Genomic DNA, 19,538 nt, shown 5'->3' on the forward strand with positions numbered 1-19,538 from the left:
ATGAGCACAGTGCTGAGGGGAGGGGAAAGGGGAGGAGCAGAGGGTGGGGGGAAGGAGGAGGAGTAGAGGGAAAGGGGGGGCTCAGTCTGGGAAGGCCTCTTGGAGGAGGTGAGCTCTCAATAGCTGTGACTGTATTTATTGAACACCCCGTGAGTGTGGGGAACTGTACTAAATGCTTCTGAAATACAACCGAAGCGCAGGAGCTTCCACTTTTATGGGAGCGGAATGGAAATTTAGTTACTTCTAGGGCATTTCCTGAATTTCTCGGTCCTTGGGTGGTCGAGGACTGACTCTTCTACGTTCCTTGTTGAAGCCCCGTAAGCATTTGGGCATGTGCTGGTGGCTTGAGGGCTGAGGACCAGGGTTCTAATCCCATCTCTGCCACTTTTATTATTATTACGGTATTTGTTAAGGGCTTACTGTGTGCCAGGCACTGCACTAGACGCTGGGGTGGATACAAGCAAACTGGGTTGGACACAGTCCCTGTCCCACGTGGGGCTCACAGTCTCAATCCCCATTTTACAGATGAAGTCACTGAGGCCCAGAGAAGTGATTTTATCACCCTATTTATTTTGTTAATGAGGTGCACATCCCCTTGATTCTATTTATTGCTATTGTTTTTGTCCGTCTGTCTCCCCCATTTAGACTGTGAGCCCGTCAATGGGCAGGGATTGTCTCTATCTGTTGCCGAATTGTACATTCCAAGCGCTTAGTACAGTGCTCTGTACATAGGAAGCGCTCAATAAATATTATTGAACGAATGAATGAAAAGTGAAGTGACTTGCCTAAGGCCGCACAGCAGACAAGTGGCAGAGGTGGGATTAGAACCCATGACTTTCTGACTGGCAGGCCTGTGCTCTCTTCACTATGCCATGCTGCTTCTCATCACCCTTCATTCATTCAATCGTATTTATTGAGTGTTTACTATGTGCAGAGCACTGTACTAAGCACTCTCTGAGTTTTCTGCCACAGTTCATACGTCTTTCTGGAATTTTTTTTTTTTTAAATGGTATTTGTCAAGCGCTTACTATGTGCCGGACACTGTAGTAAGCACTGGGGTTGTGCTTTGCACATAGCAAGCGCTTAACAAATGCCATCATCATTATTATTATAAATTAATCCGGTTGGACACCGTCCCTGTCCCACATGGGGCTCGCGGTCTTAATCCTCATTTTTACAGATGAGGAAACCGAGGCACAGAGACGTGACTTGCCCAAGGTCACTGAGCAGGCAAGTGCCAAAAGGATGGTTTTTAGAGACGTCTTTTGGAGATGGCCACCACTTGGGCCGGCTAAAGGGGACCGGGAACTTGCAAAATTGGCTTTCTGCAGCAGGAGAAGCAGCGTGGCTCTGTGGAAAGAGCCCGGACTTGGGGGATCAGAGATCGTGGGTTCGAATCCCGACTCTGCCACTTATCAGCTGTGTGACCTTGGGCAAGTCACTTCACTTCTCTGGGCCTCAGTGACCTCATCTGGAAAATGGGGATGAAGACTGGGAGCCCCACGTGGGACAACCTGATGACTTTCTATCTACCCCAGTGCTTAGAACAGTGTTTGGCACATAGTAAGCGCTTAACAAATGCCAGCATTATTATAAGAACAGTGCTTGGAACATAGTGAGCACTTTACCAACACCAGCATTATTATGAGAACAGTGCTTGACACATAGTAAGCGCTTAAACACCAGCATTATTATTACTAGAACAGGGCTTGGCACATAGTGAGAGCTTAAACGCCGGCATTATTATGAGAACAGTGCTTGACACATAGTGAGCGCTTAACAAACACCAGCATTATGATAACAGAGCTTGGCGCATAGTGAGCGCTTAAACACCAGCCTTATTGTGAGAACAGTGCTTGGCACATAGTAGGTGCTTAGCAAACACCAGCATTATTATTACTAGAACAGGGCTTGGCACATAGTGAGCGCTAAAACGCCGGCATTATTATGAGAACAGCGTTTGGCACCTAGTGAGTGCTTAGCAAACACCAGCATTATTATGAGAACAGCGCTTGGCGCATAGTGAGCGCTTAAACGCCAGCATTGTTATGAGCACAGTGTTTGGCACAGAGTAAACGCTCAAACACCAGCATTATTATTACTAGAACAGGGCTTGGCACATAGTGAGCGCTAAACAAACACCAGCATTAGTATTACTAGAACAGGGCTTGGCGCATAGCGAGCGCTTAAACGCCAGCATTATTGTGAGAACAGTGTTTAGCACATAGTGAGCGCTTAGCAAACACCAGCATTATGATGAGAACAGTGCTTGGCACATAGTGAGTGCTTAACAAACACCAGGATTATTGTGAGAACAGCGCTTGGCGCATAGTGAGCGCTTAAACGCCAGCATTGTTATGAGCACAGTGTTTGGCAAATAGTAAGCGCTCAAACACCAGCATTATTATTACTAGAACAGTGCTTGGCACATAGTGAGCGCTTAAATACCAGCATTATTATGACTAGAACAGCGCTGGGCGCATAGTGAGTGCTTAAACGCCAACATTATTGTGAGAACAGTGTTTAGCACATAGTGAGCGCTTAGCAAACACCAACATTATGATGAGAACAGGGCTTGGCACATAGTGAGTGCTTAACAAACACCAGTATTATTATGAGAACAGTGCTTGGCACATAGTGAGCGCTTAACAAACACCAGCATTGTGACTAGAACAGCGCTTGGCGCATAGTGAGCGCTTAAACGCCGGCATTTCTGTGAGAACAGTGTTTAGCACATAGTGAGCGCTTAGCAAACACCAGCATTAATAATGTTGGTATTTGTTAAGCGCTTACTATGTGCAGGGCACTGTTCTAAGCGCTGGGGGAGACACAGGGGAATCAGGTTGTCCCACGTGGGGCTCACAGTCTTCATCCCCATTTTCCAGATGAGGGAACTGAGGCCCAGAGAAGTGAAGTGACTTGCCCACAGTCACCCAGCTGACAAGTGGCCGAACGGGGATTTGAACTCATGACCTCTGACTCCTGCTTCTCCATTATTATGAGAACAGGGCTTGGCGCCTAGTGAGCGCTTAGCAAACACCAGCATTATTATGACTAGAACAGCGCTTGGCACACAGTGAGCGCTTAAACGGCGGCACTATTATGAGCACAACGTTTTGCACAAAGTGAGCGCTTAGCAAGCAGCAGCTTGACTCTTAGCTGGTCCTGCAGGCGCCCCCCCCCCCGGACCGTACCACCCGCGGACTCCCGGGGGGGACCCGAGGACAGCAGGAGAAGCGTTCGGCGGGAAAAGGCTCAGAAGCGCCGCTCCGACGGGCTTCCTGATTAAATAAATCTTGTGATTGCGGCTGCGGGGGTCTGTCGGCCTCCCGTTTATCCTGCGCCTCGAAAAAACCCCTCCCGGGCCCCCGTCCTCCCCCGCGGGGGGCCGAACCATTTTGTGGGCGGCCGGAGCGGCGGGGCCCGGACTGTACCATTAACCCCGGGGGGGGTAGAACGGGGGGCGAAAGGGATGGGGCGGGGGAGAGCGACGGGAGACGCTGCGGGGGGTCGAAACCCAGGGGAAGAAAAGGCTGCCGAAAGGGCCGATCGATCGTCCCTCCGCCGAGGCTCCGCGGCCGCATGTCTTCCCTCCCGCCCCGGCGTCCCCCCCCTCCCCTCCGCGGTGGGTGAGTCCGCGTGTCCCCGCCCCCGCTCCCCGCCAACTTCCGGTCTCCGTCCCTCCCTCCCTCCCTCCCCCCGCGGGTGGCGGGGACGCGCGGCTGTGGGAGGCGGACGGCCGGCCGGGCGCCGCCATGTCGGTGGCCTTCGCCGCCCCGAGGCAGCGGGGCAAGGGGGAGATCACGCCCGCCGCCATCCAGAAGGTGAAGCCGCGCGGGGTCGGGGCGGCCGGGCCCGGCCTAGCCCTGGGGTAGGGGGGGAAAGCGGGGCGCGCGCGCGTGGGATTTCCCCCCCCCCCCCCCGCGCGCGGGGAAGGGCGCGCGCTCTCCGCGCAGGCGCACCGAGGGGAGCGGGCGGCCGTTGGCGCGGCCCAGCGCGCATGCGCCCTGCGCCCCTGTGACGGAGCCCCACGTTGGAAGCGTCCGGGCGTGAGAGCCGCCCCCCCCCCCCCCCCCCGCGGCCCCAATGGACTCGTCCGGCCCTTTGCTCTCCGCCCCGTGGACCCGCCCATTCTCCCCCAATGGGGGGGGGGGGGGACCGGCCCTTACAGCTCCCTTTATAATGTTGGTATTTGTCAAGCGCTGACAATGTGCAGAGCGCCGTTCTAAGCGCTGGGGGAGATGCAATAATAATGTTGGGATTTGTTAAGTGCTCACCATGTGCAGAGCACTGTTCTAAGCGCAGTGGTGGATCCAATAATAATAATAATAGTGTTGGTTTTAAGCGCTGTTCTAAGCGCTGGGGGAGGCGCAATAATGACAATTATGTTGGTATTTAAGCGCTCACTATGTGCAGAGCATAGTTCTAAGCGCTGGGGGAGATGCAATAATGGTATTTAAGTGCTCACTATGTGCAGAGCACTGTTCTAAGCGCTGGGGGAGACGCAATAATGATAATGTTGGTATTTAAGTGCTCACTATCGGCAGAGCACTGTTCTAAACGCTGGGGGAGATGCAATAATGATAATGGTGGCATTTAAGTGCTCACTATGTGCAGAGCACTGTTCTAAGCGCTGGGGGAGATGCAATGATAATGTTGGGATTTGTTAAGCGCTCACTGTGTGCAGAGCACTGTTTTAAGCGCTGGGGGAGACGCAATAATGATAATTATGTTGGTATTTAAGTGCTCACTATGTGCAGAGCATAGTTCTAAGCGCTGGGGGAGATGCAATAATGGTATTTAAGTGCTCACTATGTGCAGAGCACTGTTCTAAGCGCTGGGGGAGACGCAATAATGATAATTATGTTGGTATTTAAGTGCTCACTATGTGCAGAGCATAGTTCTAAGCGCTGGGGGAGATGCAGTAATGGTATTTAAGTGTTCACTATGTGCAGAGCACTGTTCTAAGCGCTGGGGGAGACGCAATAATGATAATGTTGGTATTTAAGTGCTCACTATCTGCAGAGCACTGTTCTAAACGCTGGGGGAGATGCAATAATGATAATGGTGGCATTTAAGTGCTCACTATGTGCAGAGCACTGTTCTAAGCGCTGGGGGAGATGCAATGATAATGTTGGGATTTGTTAAGCGCTCACTGTGTGCAGAGCACTGTTTTAAGCGCTGGGGGAGACGCAATAATGATAATTATGTTGGTATTTAAGTGCTCACTATGTGCAGAGCATAGTTCTAAGCGCTGGGGGAGATGCAATAATGGTATTTAAGTGCTCACTATGTGCAGAGCATAGTTCTAAGCGCTGGGGGAGATGCAATAATGGTATTTAAGTGCTCACTATGTGCAGAGCACTGTTCTAAGCGCTGGGGGAGACGCAATAATGATAATTATGTTGGTATTTAAGTGCTCACTATGTGCAGAGCATAGTTCTAAGCGCTGGGGGAGATGCAATAATGGTATTTAAGTGCTCACTATGTGCAGAGCACTGTTCTAAGCGCTGGGGGAGACGCAATAATGATAATGTTGGTATTTAAGTGCTCACTATCTGCAGAACACTGTTCTAAGCGCTGGGGGAGATGCAATAATGATAATAGTGGTGGCATTTAAGTGCTCACTATGTGCAGAGCACTGTTCTAAACGCTGGGGGAGATGCAATAATGATAATGTTGGTATTTAAGTGCTCACTATCTGCAGAGCACTGTTTTAAGCGCTGGGGAAGATACAATAACGATGATAATGTTGGTGTTTAAGTGCTCACTATGTGCAGAGCACTGTTCGCAGCCCTGGGGTGGAGACAATAATAGCAGTAATAATGTTGGTATTTGTTAAGCGTTCACTATGTGCAGAGCATTGTTCTAAGCGCTGGGGTGGATACAATAATAATAATGTGGGTGTTAAGCGCTTACTATGTGCTGAGCACTGTTGTAAGTGCTGGGGGAGATACAGTAATAACAATAATGTGGGTATTTGTTAAGCTCTTACTGTGTGCAGAGCACTGTTCTAAGGGCTGGGGGAGATGCAATAATGATGATAATGTTATTTGTTAAGCACTTACTATGTGCTGAGCACTGTTCTAAGCGCTGGGGGAGATACAATAAGAATGTTATTTGTTAAGCACTTACTATGCGCCGACCACTGTTCTTAGCACTGTGGTGGATGCAACAATAACAATAATAATGTTGGTATTTGTTAAGCTCTTACTATGTGCCGAGCACTGTCCTAAGCGCTGGGGGAGATGCAATAATAATGTCGGTATTTGTTAAGCGCTTACTGTGTGCAGAGCACTGTTCTAAGCGCTGTGGTGGATACAGTAATAATGTTGGTATTTGCTAAACGCCTACTATGTGCTGAGCACTGTTCTAAGCGCTGGGGTAGATGCAATAATGATAATAATGTTGGTATTTGTTAAGCGCTTACTATGCACCAACCACTGTTCTAAACGCTGGAGTAGATAGAATAATAATAATAATAATGTTGGTATTTGTTAAGCGCTTACTATGTGCCGAGCACTGTTCTCATCCCTGGGGGAGATGCAATAATGATAATGTTGGTATTTGTTAAGCTCTTACTGTGTGCTGAGCTTTGTTCTAAGCGCTGGGTTAGATATAATAATAATGTCGGTATTTGTTAAGCGCTTACTGTGTGCTGAGCACTGTTCCAAGCGCTGGGGTAGATACAGGATAATCAGGTTGTCCCACGTGAGGCTCACAGTCATAGTCCCCATTTTACAGATGAGGTACCTGAGGCACCGAGAAGTCAAGTGATGTGCCCAAAGTCACACGGCTGACAGGTGGCGGAGCCAGGATTAGAACCCGTGACCTATGACTCTTAAGCCCTTGCTCTCTCCCCTGAGCCACCCTACAAGGTCATCAGGTTGTCCCACGTGGGGCTCACAGTCTTCATCCCCATTTTACAGATGAGGGAACTGAGGCCCAGGGAGGTTGAGTGACTTGTCCAAGGTCACACAGCTAAGGGGCCGAGCGGGATTCGAACCTACGACCTCCGACTCCCAAGCCCAGGCCCTTTCCCCTGAGCCACGCTGCTTCTCTAAGCGCTTACCGTGTGCCAGGCCCTGGACTAAACACGGGGGCAGATACGAACAAATAGGATCGGACTCAGCCCCTGTCCCACACGAGACGCTCGGCCTCAATCCCCATTTTGCAGATGAGGGAACTGAGGCCCAGAGAAGCGACTCGCCCGAGGTCACACAGCAGACAAGGGGGAGAGTCGGGATTAGAACCCTAGACCCGCAGGCCCACGCTCTACCCACGAGGCCATGACTGAGCCCCATGCCCGATTGTCTCGATCTGTTGCCCAATTGTAGATTCCAAGCGCTTAGTACAGTGCTCTGCACATAGTAAGCGCTCAATAAATACGATTGAATTGAATGAACGGGGCGTGGACTGTGTCCCACCAGATGAGCTTGTGTCTACCCCACTGCTTAGTACAGCGTCTGGCACATAGTAAGCGCTTAATAAATAATAATAATAATGTTGGTATTTGTTAAGCGCTTACTATGTGCAGAGCACTGTTCTAAGCGCTGGGGTAGACACAGGGGAATCAGGTTGTCCCACCTGGGGCTCGCAGTCTTAGTCCCCATTTTACGGATGAGGTAACTGAGGCACAGAGAAGTGAAGTGACTTGCCCACAGTCACACAGTTGACAAGTGGCAGAGCTGGGATTCGAACTCATGACCTCTGACTCCCAAGCCCATGCTCTTTCCACTGAGCCACGAGAGTTGGTGGTCTCAGTCGCTGCCCACGAGCAGCCTGAGCTCCGGCCACCCGTCCGCCGTGTGACCTTGGCCAAGTCACTTCACTCCTCTGGGCCTCAGCTACCTCCTCTGTAAAATGGGGATTGAGACTGCGAGCCCCACGTGGGACCGGGACTGTGGCCCACCCCATTTGCTTGTAACCACCCCAGCGCTTAGTACAGTGCCTGGCACCTAGTAAGCGCTTAACAGGTGCCACCGCTGTTATTACGTGTGGGACAGCGCAGTGTGTCGGCATCAGAGACTCAGTCGAACCCGATGATGATAATGGTGTTGGTATGTGTTAAGCGCCTACTATGTGCAGAGCACTGTTCTGAGCGCTGGGATAGATGCAGGGTCATCAGGTGGTCCCACGTGAGGCTCACAGTCCTCATCCCCATTTCACAGATGAGGGAACTGAGGCACAGAGAAGTGACTTGCCCACAGTCACCCAGCTGACAAGTGGCAGAGCTGGGATTCGAACCCGTGACCTCTGACTCCCGAGCCCGGGCTCTTTCCACTGAGCCCCGATGATCTTGTGTCTTGCGTTGCACAGTGCTCGGCACATAGTAAGCGCCTAACGGATACCACTATTATCATCATCACTTACCCAGGTGGTTTTGTGCCTCTCCTATCTGTAATTTCTTTTAATGTTGGCCTTCCCCTGGAGTACAGACTCCCTAAGAGCAGTGCTGGTGTCTTATTGTAGTCTCCTAAGCGCTCAGTACAGTGCTCCACACACAGTGAGTGTTCAATAAATACCATTGGCCGATTGCCTGACGAGCCTGTCGTATATCGGCACGCTTGGCCGGTGGGATTCAGGTGGACGTCTACCAGGCGATTCTGTTTGTCCTCAGACCTCAGCGGGGACTCTGAAAAATATCCCATCAGATGGGGATGGTTATCCGTAAAATAATATGAATTGTGATATTTGTTAAGCGCTTACTGTGTGCCAGGCACCGGGGTATAGAATAAGAATTGCGGTATTTCTTTAGAGCTTACAGTGCGCCAGACACGGTACGCAGCGCTGGGGGAGGTACAGGGTAATCGGGTCCCTGTCCCACCTAGGGCTCGCAGTCCTAATCCCCATTTTGCAGGTGAGGGAACTGAGGCACGGAGAAGTGACTTGTCCGAGGTCTCACAGCGGGCCCAGTGGAGGAGCCGGGATGGGAACCCAGAGCCTTCCGGCTCCCAGGCCCCCGCTCGACCCGCTCGGCCACGCTGTTTCGCAAATCGATTCTGGCCCGGTGCCTCTCCCGCACAGAACTCACCTCTGCTCCTCTGCCGCCCACCTCCTCACCGTCCCCCGGTCTCGCCTGTCCCGCCTTCGACCCGGTCCTGGAACGCCCTCCCTCCTCACCTCCGCCAAACTGACTCTCTTTCCCTCTTCAAAGCCCTACTGAGAGCTCACCTCCTCCAAGAAGCCTTCCCAGACAGACCCCCCCCCCCCTTTTCCCTCTGCTCCCCCTCTTCCCCCCCTTCACCTCTCCTCAGCTAAGCCCCCTTTTCCCCCACTTTCCCTCTGCTCCTCCCCCTCTCCCTTCCCCTCCCCTCCGCACTGTGCTCGTCCGCTCACTTATATATATTTTTTATTACCCTATTTATTTTGTTAATGAGATGTACATCCCCTTAGTTCTGTTTATTGCTATTGTTTTAATGAGATGCACATCCCCTTGATTGTTTATTGCTATTGTTCTTGTCTGTCCGTCTCCCCCGATTAGACCGTAAGCCCGTCAGTGGGCAGGGATTGTCTCTATCTGTTGCCGATTTGTCCATTCCAAGCGCTTAGTACAGTGCTTTGCACATAGTAAGTGCTCAATAAATACTATTGAATGAATGAACTCACAGTCGAGCGGGGAGGGAGAAGAGGTGGTTTTACAGATGAGGAAGCAGGCACAGAGAAGTGAAGTGACTTCCCCAAGGTCACACGACAGGCAAGGGGCGGAGCTGGAATTAGAATTCCCGGTCCCGGGCTCTATCCACTAGGCCCTGTCTTCGGGGGAGTCCTGAATTGGTGCTCCACTTCTCCGTGCCTCAGTTACCTCATCTGTAAAATGGGGATTAAGACCCGTGGGACAATCTGATGACCCTGTATCCACCCCAGCACTTAGAACAGAGCTCTGCACAGAGTAAGCGCTTAACAGATATCAGCGTCATTATTAGTGAGGCAAGAAAGAGGGGGTAAAACTGTGGTAGAAGGAATTTCTTGGTGGTGCAGGTGGGCAGACGTTGGAATGGTTTGGTGAGGGAGATGGTTTTCCGAAATGGGATCGTTTATGAGGCATCTGAGGTGGTTCGGCTGTGGCTTGGTTGGAAAACAAGGTGGGTTAAGATGACGTTTCAAGGTCCTTCCCACCCTAGGATTCCCTTTTAAAACACTACACCGCCAAAACACGTCTTAGTCAAAGGACACTGCCCTGGGCTTTGGTTTCGCTTCTGTGAAACGCAAGGTACGTGATCGGTGACAAATCGTGAAATATCGGTGACAAACTATGAAATGAAACACTGGGCTGGCAAGTCATGTATGCCATTAATAACCCCGGGAAGGCACGGGATGGTGATAATTGACATGAGAGGACTAAGGAATCGATATCAGACTGTAAATTAGATACCCCCCACTAGAAACTCCGTGAGGATAGGGATTATGATTACTTAGTCTGTTCTACTCTCCCAAGTGCTTAGTCCAGTATTCTGCGCAGAACAGGTGCTCAGTGAATACCACGAATTTGAAAACGCCTGAACTTTCGGGCTGAGTCGTGTTTGCTATATGAAGACTTCATTGTTTATTCTTCTATTTTAAACAATGAGGCCTTACTCAGTGGAGTCAAAAGACCCATTAGACTGATTCTTTGGTGCAGACTTGAAAAAGTATTTATTCAAAGATTGCCAATACCTTTTAAAGTCGGCCCAAAGATTCAGTCTTTAGGGGATGGAGAGGGTTTTAACAACTGTTGGTTGCCTGTCTGCCTCCAGTTTTTAAAAGTTAAGATATTTTATCTGTAGCTCAAAGCTTTGGGATAATTAAGCTTTAAAAAACACCACCACCCCTTCAACTCTGCCATAGTTAAGGTTTTTAAGGGCTTTAAAACTTGATTGTAGGGAGAGTACCATTTTAGACGTGAAGCGTAAATGAAAAAAAAATTGCAGATTGAGTCCCTTTTCCATGTTTCGTCTGTGCGTTTTTTTGATGTGAGATTCTTTTGGGTCTGAGAATTATCTGTCTGTAAGCACCCGCATCGAAATCCATCTAGAAATATTTCCAGCCGTCATTAACGTCAGACTTTTTCATTTCAGATGCTGGATGAAAATAACCACCTTATTCAATGTATAATGGACTATCAGAATAAAGGCAAGACCTCAGAGTGCTCTCAGTAAGATCTGAATTTTCTTTTGTTCTCGGTACTGACTGTTTATGTGAGAGTTAAACTTTTCTTTCAGAGAGGATCGAGGTTTTCAGAAGTGAGATTTCCAAAGGGTAGCTGGTGGAGGGGGGGATAGAATTTAGAACGGAGAGATATGTTCACTGTACAAACTCCAGACCCTAGAATAGCTCCAGGTTTGTACGGCGAATAATCAGTGGGAAAATGAGGCAGCTTTATCATCGAGGTTTTCCAGCTGGGTTCCAAAACGTTGCCAAGGATGATACGGAACGAAGCGGCCGTGAGTTGATCGCATCCGTATTGTTTTTAAGGTAACGATCGAAGGGTACTCGGGCGCGAATTCAGTGACGGGTGATGATGTCCGAACGGAAGGACGATTCTCAGCGGTGGCTCTGCCCCAGAGCTAACTTTAAAAACGTACCCTCCGCGATGAGCGGGTAGACGCCAACGATAAAGAGCTGGGGGGAGGCACCAGGTGTTCATTCAGTGGTATTTATTGAGCGCTTACTCTGTGCAGAGCACTGTACTAAGCGCTTCACTAAGTGTTGAGGAGCCCTCTGCGGAGGCGGGGGCGGACACCGGCCGTCCGGAGCCAGTCTGTCCCCTGATCGGGTCCGACGCTAGGCCCCGGACACGTCCACGAGCGGGGTTTGTCTTCCGGGCCCACCCGCCTCGGCTTCGGCTCCTGCCACCGGAACGAGGTCGGCCAGGGTGGGAGGAGGGGGACGAGCCGAGGGCCGGGCCGGATTAAGGGGGAACTTGGGCAGAGCGTCGCTCGTGACGCCTTGCTTACGCTCAGCATGGCTTGACTCCCGTTCTCTCCACGTCCAGCCGGTGACGGGGTCGACGACAGGAGTGGCCCTTTTACCCCAACGAACAGCCTCACTCCTCCCGGACAGCGGCTTTCCTCAAACAGCCCTGGCAAGGGCAGAGGGAAGCTTACGCAGCTGCAGTCGTCCCCCTCTACGCTCTCTTCTCCCTCCATGTGTCGTTCATATTGATTGAGCGATTACCGCGGGCGGAGCACTGAACTAAGCGCTCGGGAGCGCACGGGGTAACGATAAGTAGAGACAGTCCCTGCCCGTAGAGAGCTTACAGTCCAGACGGGGAGACGGACGTTAATATAAACCAGTAAAATTACGGATCTGGACATGAGTGCCGAGGGGTGGGAAGCGGGGATGAATAAAGGGAGCAAGTCAGGGCGACGCAGAAGGGAGTGGCTGAAGAGGAAAGGCGGGCTTATTCATTAATAATAATAATAATAATGTTGGTATTTGTTAAGCGCTTACTATGTGCCGAGCACTGTTCTAAGCGCTGGGGTAGACATAGGGGAATCAGGTTGTCCCACGTGGGGCTCACAGTCTTGATCCCCATTTTACAGATGAGGGAACTGAGGCACAGAGAAGTTAAGTGACTTGCCCACAGTCACACAGCCAAGTGGCAGAGCTGGGATTCGAACTCGTGAGCCCTGACTCCAACGCCCATGCTCTTTCCACTGAGCCACGCTGCTTCATTAAATCATATTTACGGAGTGCTTACTGTGTGTGCAGAGCACTGTACTAAGCGCTTGGAAAGTACAATTCAGTAACAGAGACAATCGCTACTCGACAACGGGCTCACAGTCTAGAAGCGGGGAGACAGACAACAAAACAAGTACAAGTAAACAGGCATCAACAGCATCAAGATATAGGATTATAGATATATATGCATCATTAATAAATAGAATAAAAAATGTACATAGGTGCTGTGGGACAGGGAGGGGGGTAGAGCAGAGGGAGGGAGTCGGGGCGATGAGCAATTGATGGTATTTAAGGAGCGCTTACTATGTGCAGAGCACGTGGGAGAGTATGGTACAACAGACTTGGTCAGCATCTTCCCTGCCCACAGTGAGCTTGTGGTCTAGAGGCAAGGAGACAGTGCCTTCCTTTTAAGCAGCTTACTGTCTCAAGGGGGAGAAGGGCTGCCACTTGTCTGTTGCATGGCCTTGGGCAAGTCACTAAACTTCGCTGAGCCTCAGTTACCTCATCTGCACAGTGGAGCTTAAGACTTTGAGCCCTACGGGGGACATGGACCGTGTCCAACCTGCTTGTCTTTTATAGGTGCCTGGCACATAATACCGAACAACCGCCTCAAGTTGTCCTCTAGAACGTAAGCTCGTTGTGGGTAGGGATGTGTATTTGTTACACTCTTATATTGCACTCTCTCCAGCGCCTAGTACAGGGCTCTGCACGTAGTCAGCGTTCAGTAAATATGATTGACTTAACAGATACCCTAAAAAAAGGACAGTCCTAAAATTCATTAGTATGACCAAGAAAATAAAGTTCACAAATAACAAATCCAGTTTACGGAGATATAAATGCAAGGGAAGGAAATTCTGGAGTGACTGGAATCAGATAAGAAAATACTTGAGTGTCAAAGAAAGACCACATTTTGCACAAGTTTATCTTTTTTAAAATTTGTTTCAAGCCTCTTTTCTCACAGTCCCTGTTGATGGGTCACAGATCAGTCTTCTGGGAGGTGCTAACGCTTTTAATCCTCTTTCTTTAAATCAGTCTGTTACTTATAAAAACGGGAACGAGCTTAAAGTCTGGATCCGCCTCTTTGAAATCGTCTCCGAGCAGTGAAAAGATTTTGCTGGGTTTTGAAGAAGGGTAATCTTTATTCCCCGTAGAAACCCCTTGAGACTGTGAGCTCGCTGTGGGCAGGGAATGCGTCTGCTCGTTGCTGCGTCGTACTCTTGCAAGTGCTCAGTACAGTGCCTGGCGCACGGTAAGCGCTCAGTAAATACGATTGAATGAATAAGTGAAAGCCAGTGGTAGTCAGCGTTGGATGTTTTCTTTCCTCGAATCTCCTGACCGATACGTTGTAACATTTTCTCCGTCGGAATCAGGAGCGAGCAACTGACAGATTTTTCCGCAGTTTTTTTAATCCTGCGCCTGCCCAGCCCATGCGCTGCCAGGCTCGGGGGCCACAGGTTCTCTGCTGCTGCAGCAGCGAACAGAGAAGAAGGGGTGGGTTTTTTCCCCTTTGTTTCTCTATCCTAGCAGAGTCCAGTAATTGGGTCCGGATTCGCAATCCCCTCGCGGCCCCGGAAGGGGAAAGCAGAGTGACCGCAAAGATCAAACTTGCGTCTACTCGGCTCTTCCTTCTTTGGAAAGTAACAGTGAAACCAGAGGCCAAGGCGTCTTCCCGTTCCCTGAGAGCTTGCGAGCTAATGGAAAAGGGGAAAATTCTACTGATGCCCTGCTGATCCTAAAATGCGTCTGTTCACTACTTTCCAAGATCACATTTGAGCTCGTTGTGCGGCTGCTGTTATATGGTACTCTCCCAAGCGCTTAGGAAAGAGCTTTGTGCACAGTGAGCACTCAGAAAGTACATCGGAAGGAATTTATGTAAGTGAGCGGGGAGAAATGCTTCACTTTTCAAGGAGACTTGTTTTATTTCGCTAGGTATCAACAGATGTTACACACAAACCTGGTCTACCTGGCTACGATAGCAGACTCCAATCAGAACATGCAGTCGCTTCTACCAGCTGTAAGTACGTCTAAAAGCAGAAAGAGTTACAGGTACTCGCAGCCTGCCGAAGCAGCCTGCCGCGCTTTGCCAGCGCGGTGTGTTTCCAAACGGATCGTGTTACGCCTTCCCTGCCTTTGCCCTCCCCTCTCCCGTCCCTTTGCTGTGGCGGCCAAGCGCCGTGCGTGGCCTAGTGGATGGAGCCCGGGCCCGAGAGCCAGAGAACCTGGGTCCTAATCCCGGCTCCGCCACTTGTTGGCTGCGTGGCCTTGGGCGAGTCACTTAATAATAATAATGTTGGTATTTGTTAAGCGCTTACTAGGTGCAGAGCACAGTTCTAAGCGCTGGGGTAAATACAGGGTCATCAGGTTGTCCCACGTGAGGCTCACAGTTAATCCCCATTTTACAGATGAGGTAAGTGAGGCACAGAGAAGTTAAGTGACTTGCCCACAGTCACACAGCTTACAAGTGGTAGAGCCGGGATTCGATCCCATGACCTCTGATTCCCAAGCCGGGGCTCTTTCCACTGAGCCACGCTGCTTCTCAACTTAACTTCTCTGTGCCTCAGTTACCTCATCTGTAAATTGGGGATGAAGTCTGTGAGCACCCTATGGGGCAGGGACTCTGCCCAACCCGATTCTTGCATCTCCCCCAGCGCTTAGTACAGAGCCTGGCACAGAGTAAGGGGCTTAACAAATATCATTATTATACCTGTTCTCCCTCTTACGTAGGCTGTGAGCCCCATATGGGACCTGATTATCTCGTATCTACACCAGCGCTTAGTTTAGTGCTTGGCGCGTACTAGCCCCTTACCGAATACCACGTGTCTTATGCCGTCGAGTCGTTTCTGACCCATAGCGACACATCGCTCCCGGAACGCCCCGTTCTCCATCTGCAGTCGCTCTGGTGGTGTAACCATAGAGTTTTCTTGGGAAAAATACGGAAATGGTTTATCATTGCTACCTTCCACGCTGGTATTATTATTACTATTATTAGCAAATCCACAGTCACCTGGATGGCGATACGTATGGTTTTGGAGAGGCAAGGGTGCTTAAGCCCTTAGTACAGTGCTCTGCTTAGTGGAAAGAGCCCAGGCTTGGAGTCAGAGGTCGTGGGTTCTAATCCCGGCTCCACCACTTGTCAGCGCTGTGACTTTGGGCAAGTCACTTCACTTCTCGGTGCCTCAGTTACCTCATCTGTAAAATGAGGATGAAGACTGTGAGCCTCAAGTGGGACAACCTGATTACCCTGTATCTACCCCAGCGCTTAGAACAGTGCTCGGCACATAGTAAGCGCTAAAGAAATACCAATATTATTGTTATTATTCTCGGTGCCTCAGTTATCTCAACGATAAAATGGGGATTAAGGACCGTGAGCCCCATGTGGGGCAACCTGATTACCTTCTAACTACCTCAGCGCTTAGAACAGTGCTTGGCACATAGTAAGCGCTTAACAAATGCCATCATTATTAATACCTTTGATGATGTGCCCCTAAAATTGTAGACTCCTTAAGGATAGGGTTTTGGGTAGAGACTGTGTCTAATTCCCACCTGTGTGTCCTCTCCTGGTGCTTAGAACAGTGCTGCACAAAATAAGTACTTAATTAGTAATAATGTATTTGTTAAGTGCTTAGTTTGTGCCAGGCACTGTACTAATCGCTGGGCTGGTTACAAGCAAATAGAGTTAGACACAGTCTCTGTCCCTCTGGGGCTCACAGTCTCAATAAATTGGGGGAGGACTAATATGGAAGCTGGAGGAAAAATAAATTGGAGGAGACAGAAGTGACGGGAAGAGAAATAAGAAGGCAAGCCAAATTTGGCAACTTCAGCTTTGACATCTCATTCAGTCAGCTGTCTTGGTGGTGCCTCTGAACTGCAGTCAGAAACGCACCCAATAATGGTATTAAGTGCTTGCTATGTGCCGAGCACCGTTCTAAGCGCAGGACTAGATACAGGGTAATCAGGTTGGACAGAGCCCTCATCCCACATGGGGCTCACATTTTTACGGATGAGCTGCCTGAGTCCCAGAGAAGTGAAGTGATTTGCCCAAAATGGGGTTTGAGACTTGTGAGCCCCACCTGGGGCGGGGACAGTGTCACGTGGCGGAGCCAGGATTAGAACGCACGTCCTCTGACTGCCAAGCCCGGGCTCCTACCACGGGGCCGTGCTGCCTCTCCAGTCGAAGCAGTGAGAGATTTCTCAAATTTTTTTCTTTTTTCAGTGAGCTTGACTGGTGGCTAGCAGGATGGAGAGTTGGCTACAGAATTTACATTTTCTGGGACGAATAGCCAAATGGAAGAAGTCTTTTCCCGCCCGCCGGGCACATGCCGAACAGAGAAATTCCCAGGGGTTAGGAGAGTGGAGGGTCCGGGGGGTTGAATCACGGTCCCATTCCTGAGGATGCCGGAATACGGACAGCATCATCTGGCACGGTCCTGGGTTTTTCCTTACCAAGGAGGCCGGACTGTGAGTCGCTGGATGTGATTGGCGGAATCGGAGAAGTCAGTAGGCTGTACCCGCAGTGTCCATCACCCCTTCGCTGTTCTCGTCAGTGGTCCTTAATAAGTTATGGTGGGTATTAAGTGCCTGCTGTGTACCAGTGCGCTCTGAACAATGGGTCAAGTCAGACCCAGTCTCTCTCCCACACCGGGCTCACAGTCAAAGACAGAGGAGTATTTAATTCCCATTTTACAGATGAGGAAACCGTGGCCCCAAGAAGATAAAGGGACTTGCCCAAGGTCCCGCAGTGGGCAAGTGGTAGAGCTGGGTCTCTAACTCCCATGTCCATCCTCTGTCCACTTGGCCTCTGTAATAATAATAATTGTGATACTTGTTAAGCGCTTAGGTGTGCCAGGCAATGTATTAAGCGCTGGGGTGAGTACAAGCGAGTCGGGTTAGGCACGGTCCTTGTCCCGAATGGGGTTCACAGTCTTAATCCACATTTTACAGATGAAGGACTGAGGCCCAGAGAAGTGAAGTGACTTACCCAAGGCCACACAGCAGACAAGTGGCGGAGCCGAGATCAGAACCCCTGACCTACGTTCGTACGTTGCCCCTCTAGACTGCAAGGTCATTGTGGGCAGGGAGCGTGTCTGTCAACTCTGCTGTCTTTTACCTCTCCCAAGCGCTTAGTACAGTGCCCTTCTCATAGTAAGCACTCGGTCAGTACCATCGATGATGGTAATAATGATGCTTTGCATATAGTTGGCGCTCAATAGATACCATTAATGTTGAGGATTGTATCTCAGGGTTCTTTCCCCCATAGTAATACTAAAGTGGTAAACTTAGCATTCTAATTAAGGTTGTTAAATTGCTGGGGTATTTTCGGGACTAAGTTTATTGACAGTAGTAAGTTTAGGCAGTCCCTATTTTTAAGTAAGTGCCAGTTCGATGCCGCTCCGTGAACAATTAGTTCCTTTTTCCGGTGAAGATCGATAACGTTTTTGGTACACAAATTGGATTCAAGAGGATGAGGAACGGTCCTAGGAATAAGAACTTCCTTAATCGAACGTCTCATTTTCTGTTCAGCTACATTTCCGGCTCTAATAGGCCTCCAGAAATCACTCCCCTGGCAACATTTGCCTCCCCGAAGGCACTCTTATGATCAAATAATAAAATAGTCATTTACTGAACTCGTGACATCCCCGACGTTGCACGTTTTGGGGTCCGATAATCAGTCGTTAAATTCCTCAAATTAAAGATTGAGAATATTCAGTTATTTCCACCTAATTTGCTAGTAATTCACCGGAAGCCATGCAGAAAGATGGGGATTGTTGTGTTTTTCCTCACTGTCTGCGTCTCTTGCTTCTCCCATTCTTTCCCCCTCATTTTCCCTCTCTCTTCTTTCCCTCCTCCCGCCCTTTTCCTCTCCTCTCCTCCCCCATCCTCCTCTCCTCGGTTTCCTTGACCTTCCTCTTATCCCCACGTGCCTCTCCTCTCCCCTCTCTTTTTACTCACGTCTTTTATTTCCTTTCCCCCACCCCTTTCAGCTTGTTCTCGTTGTTTCCCATTTATCTTCCTCTTTCTTTTTCTCTTCCTCACCCAAGGCACACATCCTCCCGGTATTTGACTGCCTCCTGCTCCTGGCTCTATTCTGAACGCTTCAGAAAGTTCAACGGACACAAGAAGTAGTTGTATTGCCCTCTTTTTCCGGACTGAACCCATCATTCATTCGGCGGTATTTATTGAGCCCTTACTGTGTGCAGAGCACTGTACTAAGCACCTGGGAGAGTACAGTGCAACAGAATTGGTAGACGGGTTTCCCGCCTGCAGGGTGCTTACAGTCTAGAGGCTGAACACATTCTGTTTGTAATCAATCGATCAATCTATGGTATTTGTTGAGCACTTATTGTGTGCACAGCCCTGAACTAAGCGCTTGGGAGAGGGCAATACAACAGAGTTAGTGATCCGATTTTCATGGTCCCCGTCCCACAGGGCCTGCCATTCTAAGTAGGAAAGAGCGGGTATTAAATCCCTGTTGTACAAATGAGGAAATGGAGACATAGAGAAGCTAAGTGACTTAGCCAAGGTCACACAGCAGGCAGATGGCACACTGGGAGTCAGAGAGCCTGGGCTCTAATCCTGGCCCCGCACCCTTGTCTGCTGGGTCACCCAAACACTTCACCTCTCTGCGCCTCAGTTCCCTCACAATTGAAGATTCAATACCAGTTCTCCCTCCTTCTACTTTGAGTCCTTTGGGGTGCCCGATTATCTTGTATCCACCCTAGCGCATAGTACGGTGCTTGGTACATAATAAGTGCTTACCAAAAACCGCAGTCATCTGGGCCAAGCTACCATGCAGTTGGGACTTTATTGCCTTTTTTATTTTTACGGTATTTGTTAAGCATTTACTACATGCCAGGGGTAGATACGAGCAAATCAGG

General features: G+C 49.8%; 1 protein-coding gene across 3 annotated transcripts in view; it reads left to right on the forward strand.

Annotated features, from left to right (window-relative positions):
* Positions 1 to 3,700: 3,700 nt before the first annotated feature.
* SS18 (SS18 subunit of BAF chromatin remodeling complex) overlaps positions 3,701 to 19,538 on the forward strand; it is a 59,385-nt gene continuing 43,547 nt past the window's right edge. Inside the window, exons 1-3 of one of the 3 annotated variants that reach the window (XM_029068768.2) lie at positions 3,701 to 3,824; positions 11,058 to 11,134; positions 14,593 to 14,677. In XM_029068768.2, coding sequence (XP_028924601.1) covers positions 3,756 to 3,824; positions 11,058 to 11,134; positions 14,593 to 14,677 — 231 coding nt within the window. In that variant the 5' untranslated portion in view covers positions 3,701 to 3,755. Of the gene's footprint in view, positions 3,825 to 10,146; positions 10,214 to 11,057; positions 11,135 to 14,592; positions 14,678 to 19,538 lie in introns of those variants that run through there. The other 2 variants (XM_029068770.2, XM_029068769.2) reach the window with 2 other exon arrangements.

The sequence above is a fragment of the Ornithorhynchus anatinus genome, chromosome 7 (assembly GCF_004115215.2).
Source record: "Ornithorhynchus anatinus isolate Pmale09 chromosome 7, mOrnAna1.pri.v4, whole genome shotgun sequence".
NCBI lineage: Eukaryota > Metazoa > Chordata > Mammalia > Monotremata > Ornithorhynchidae > Ornithorhynchus > Ornithorhynchus anatinus.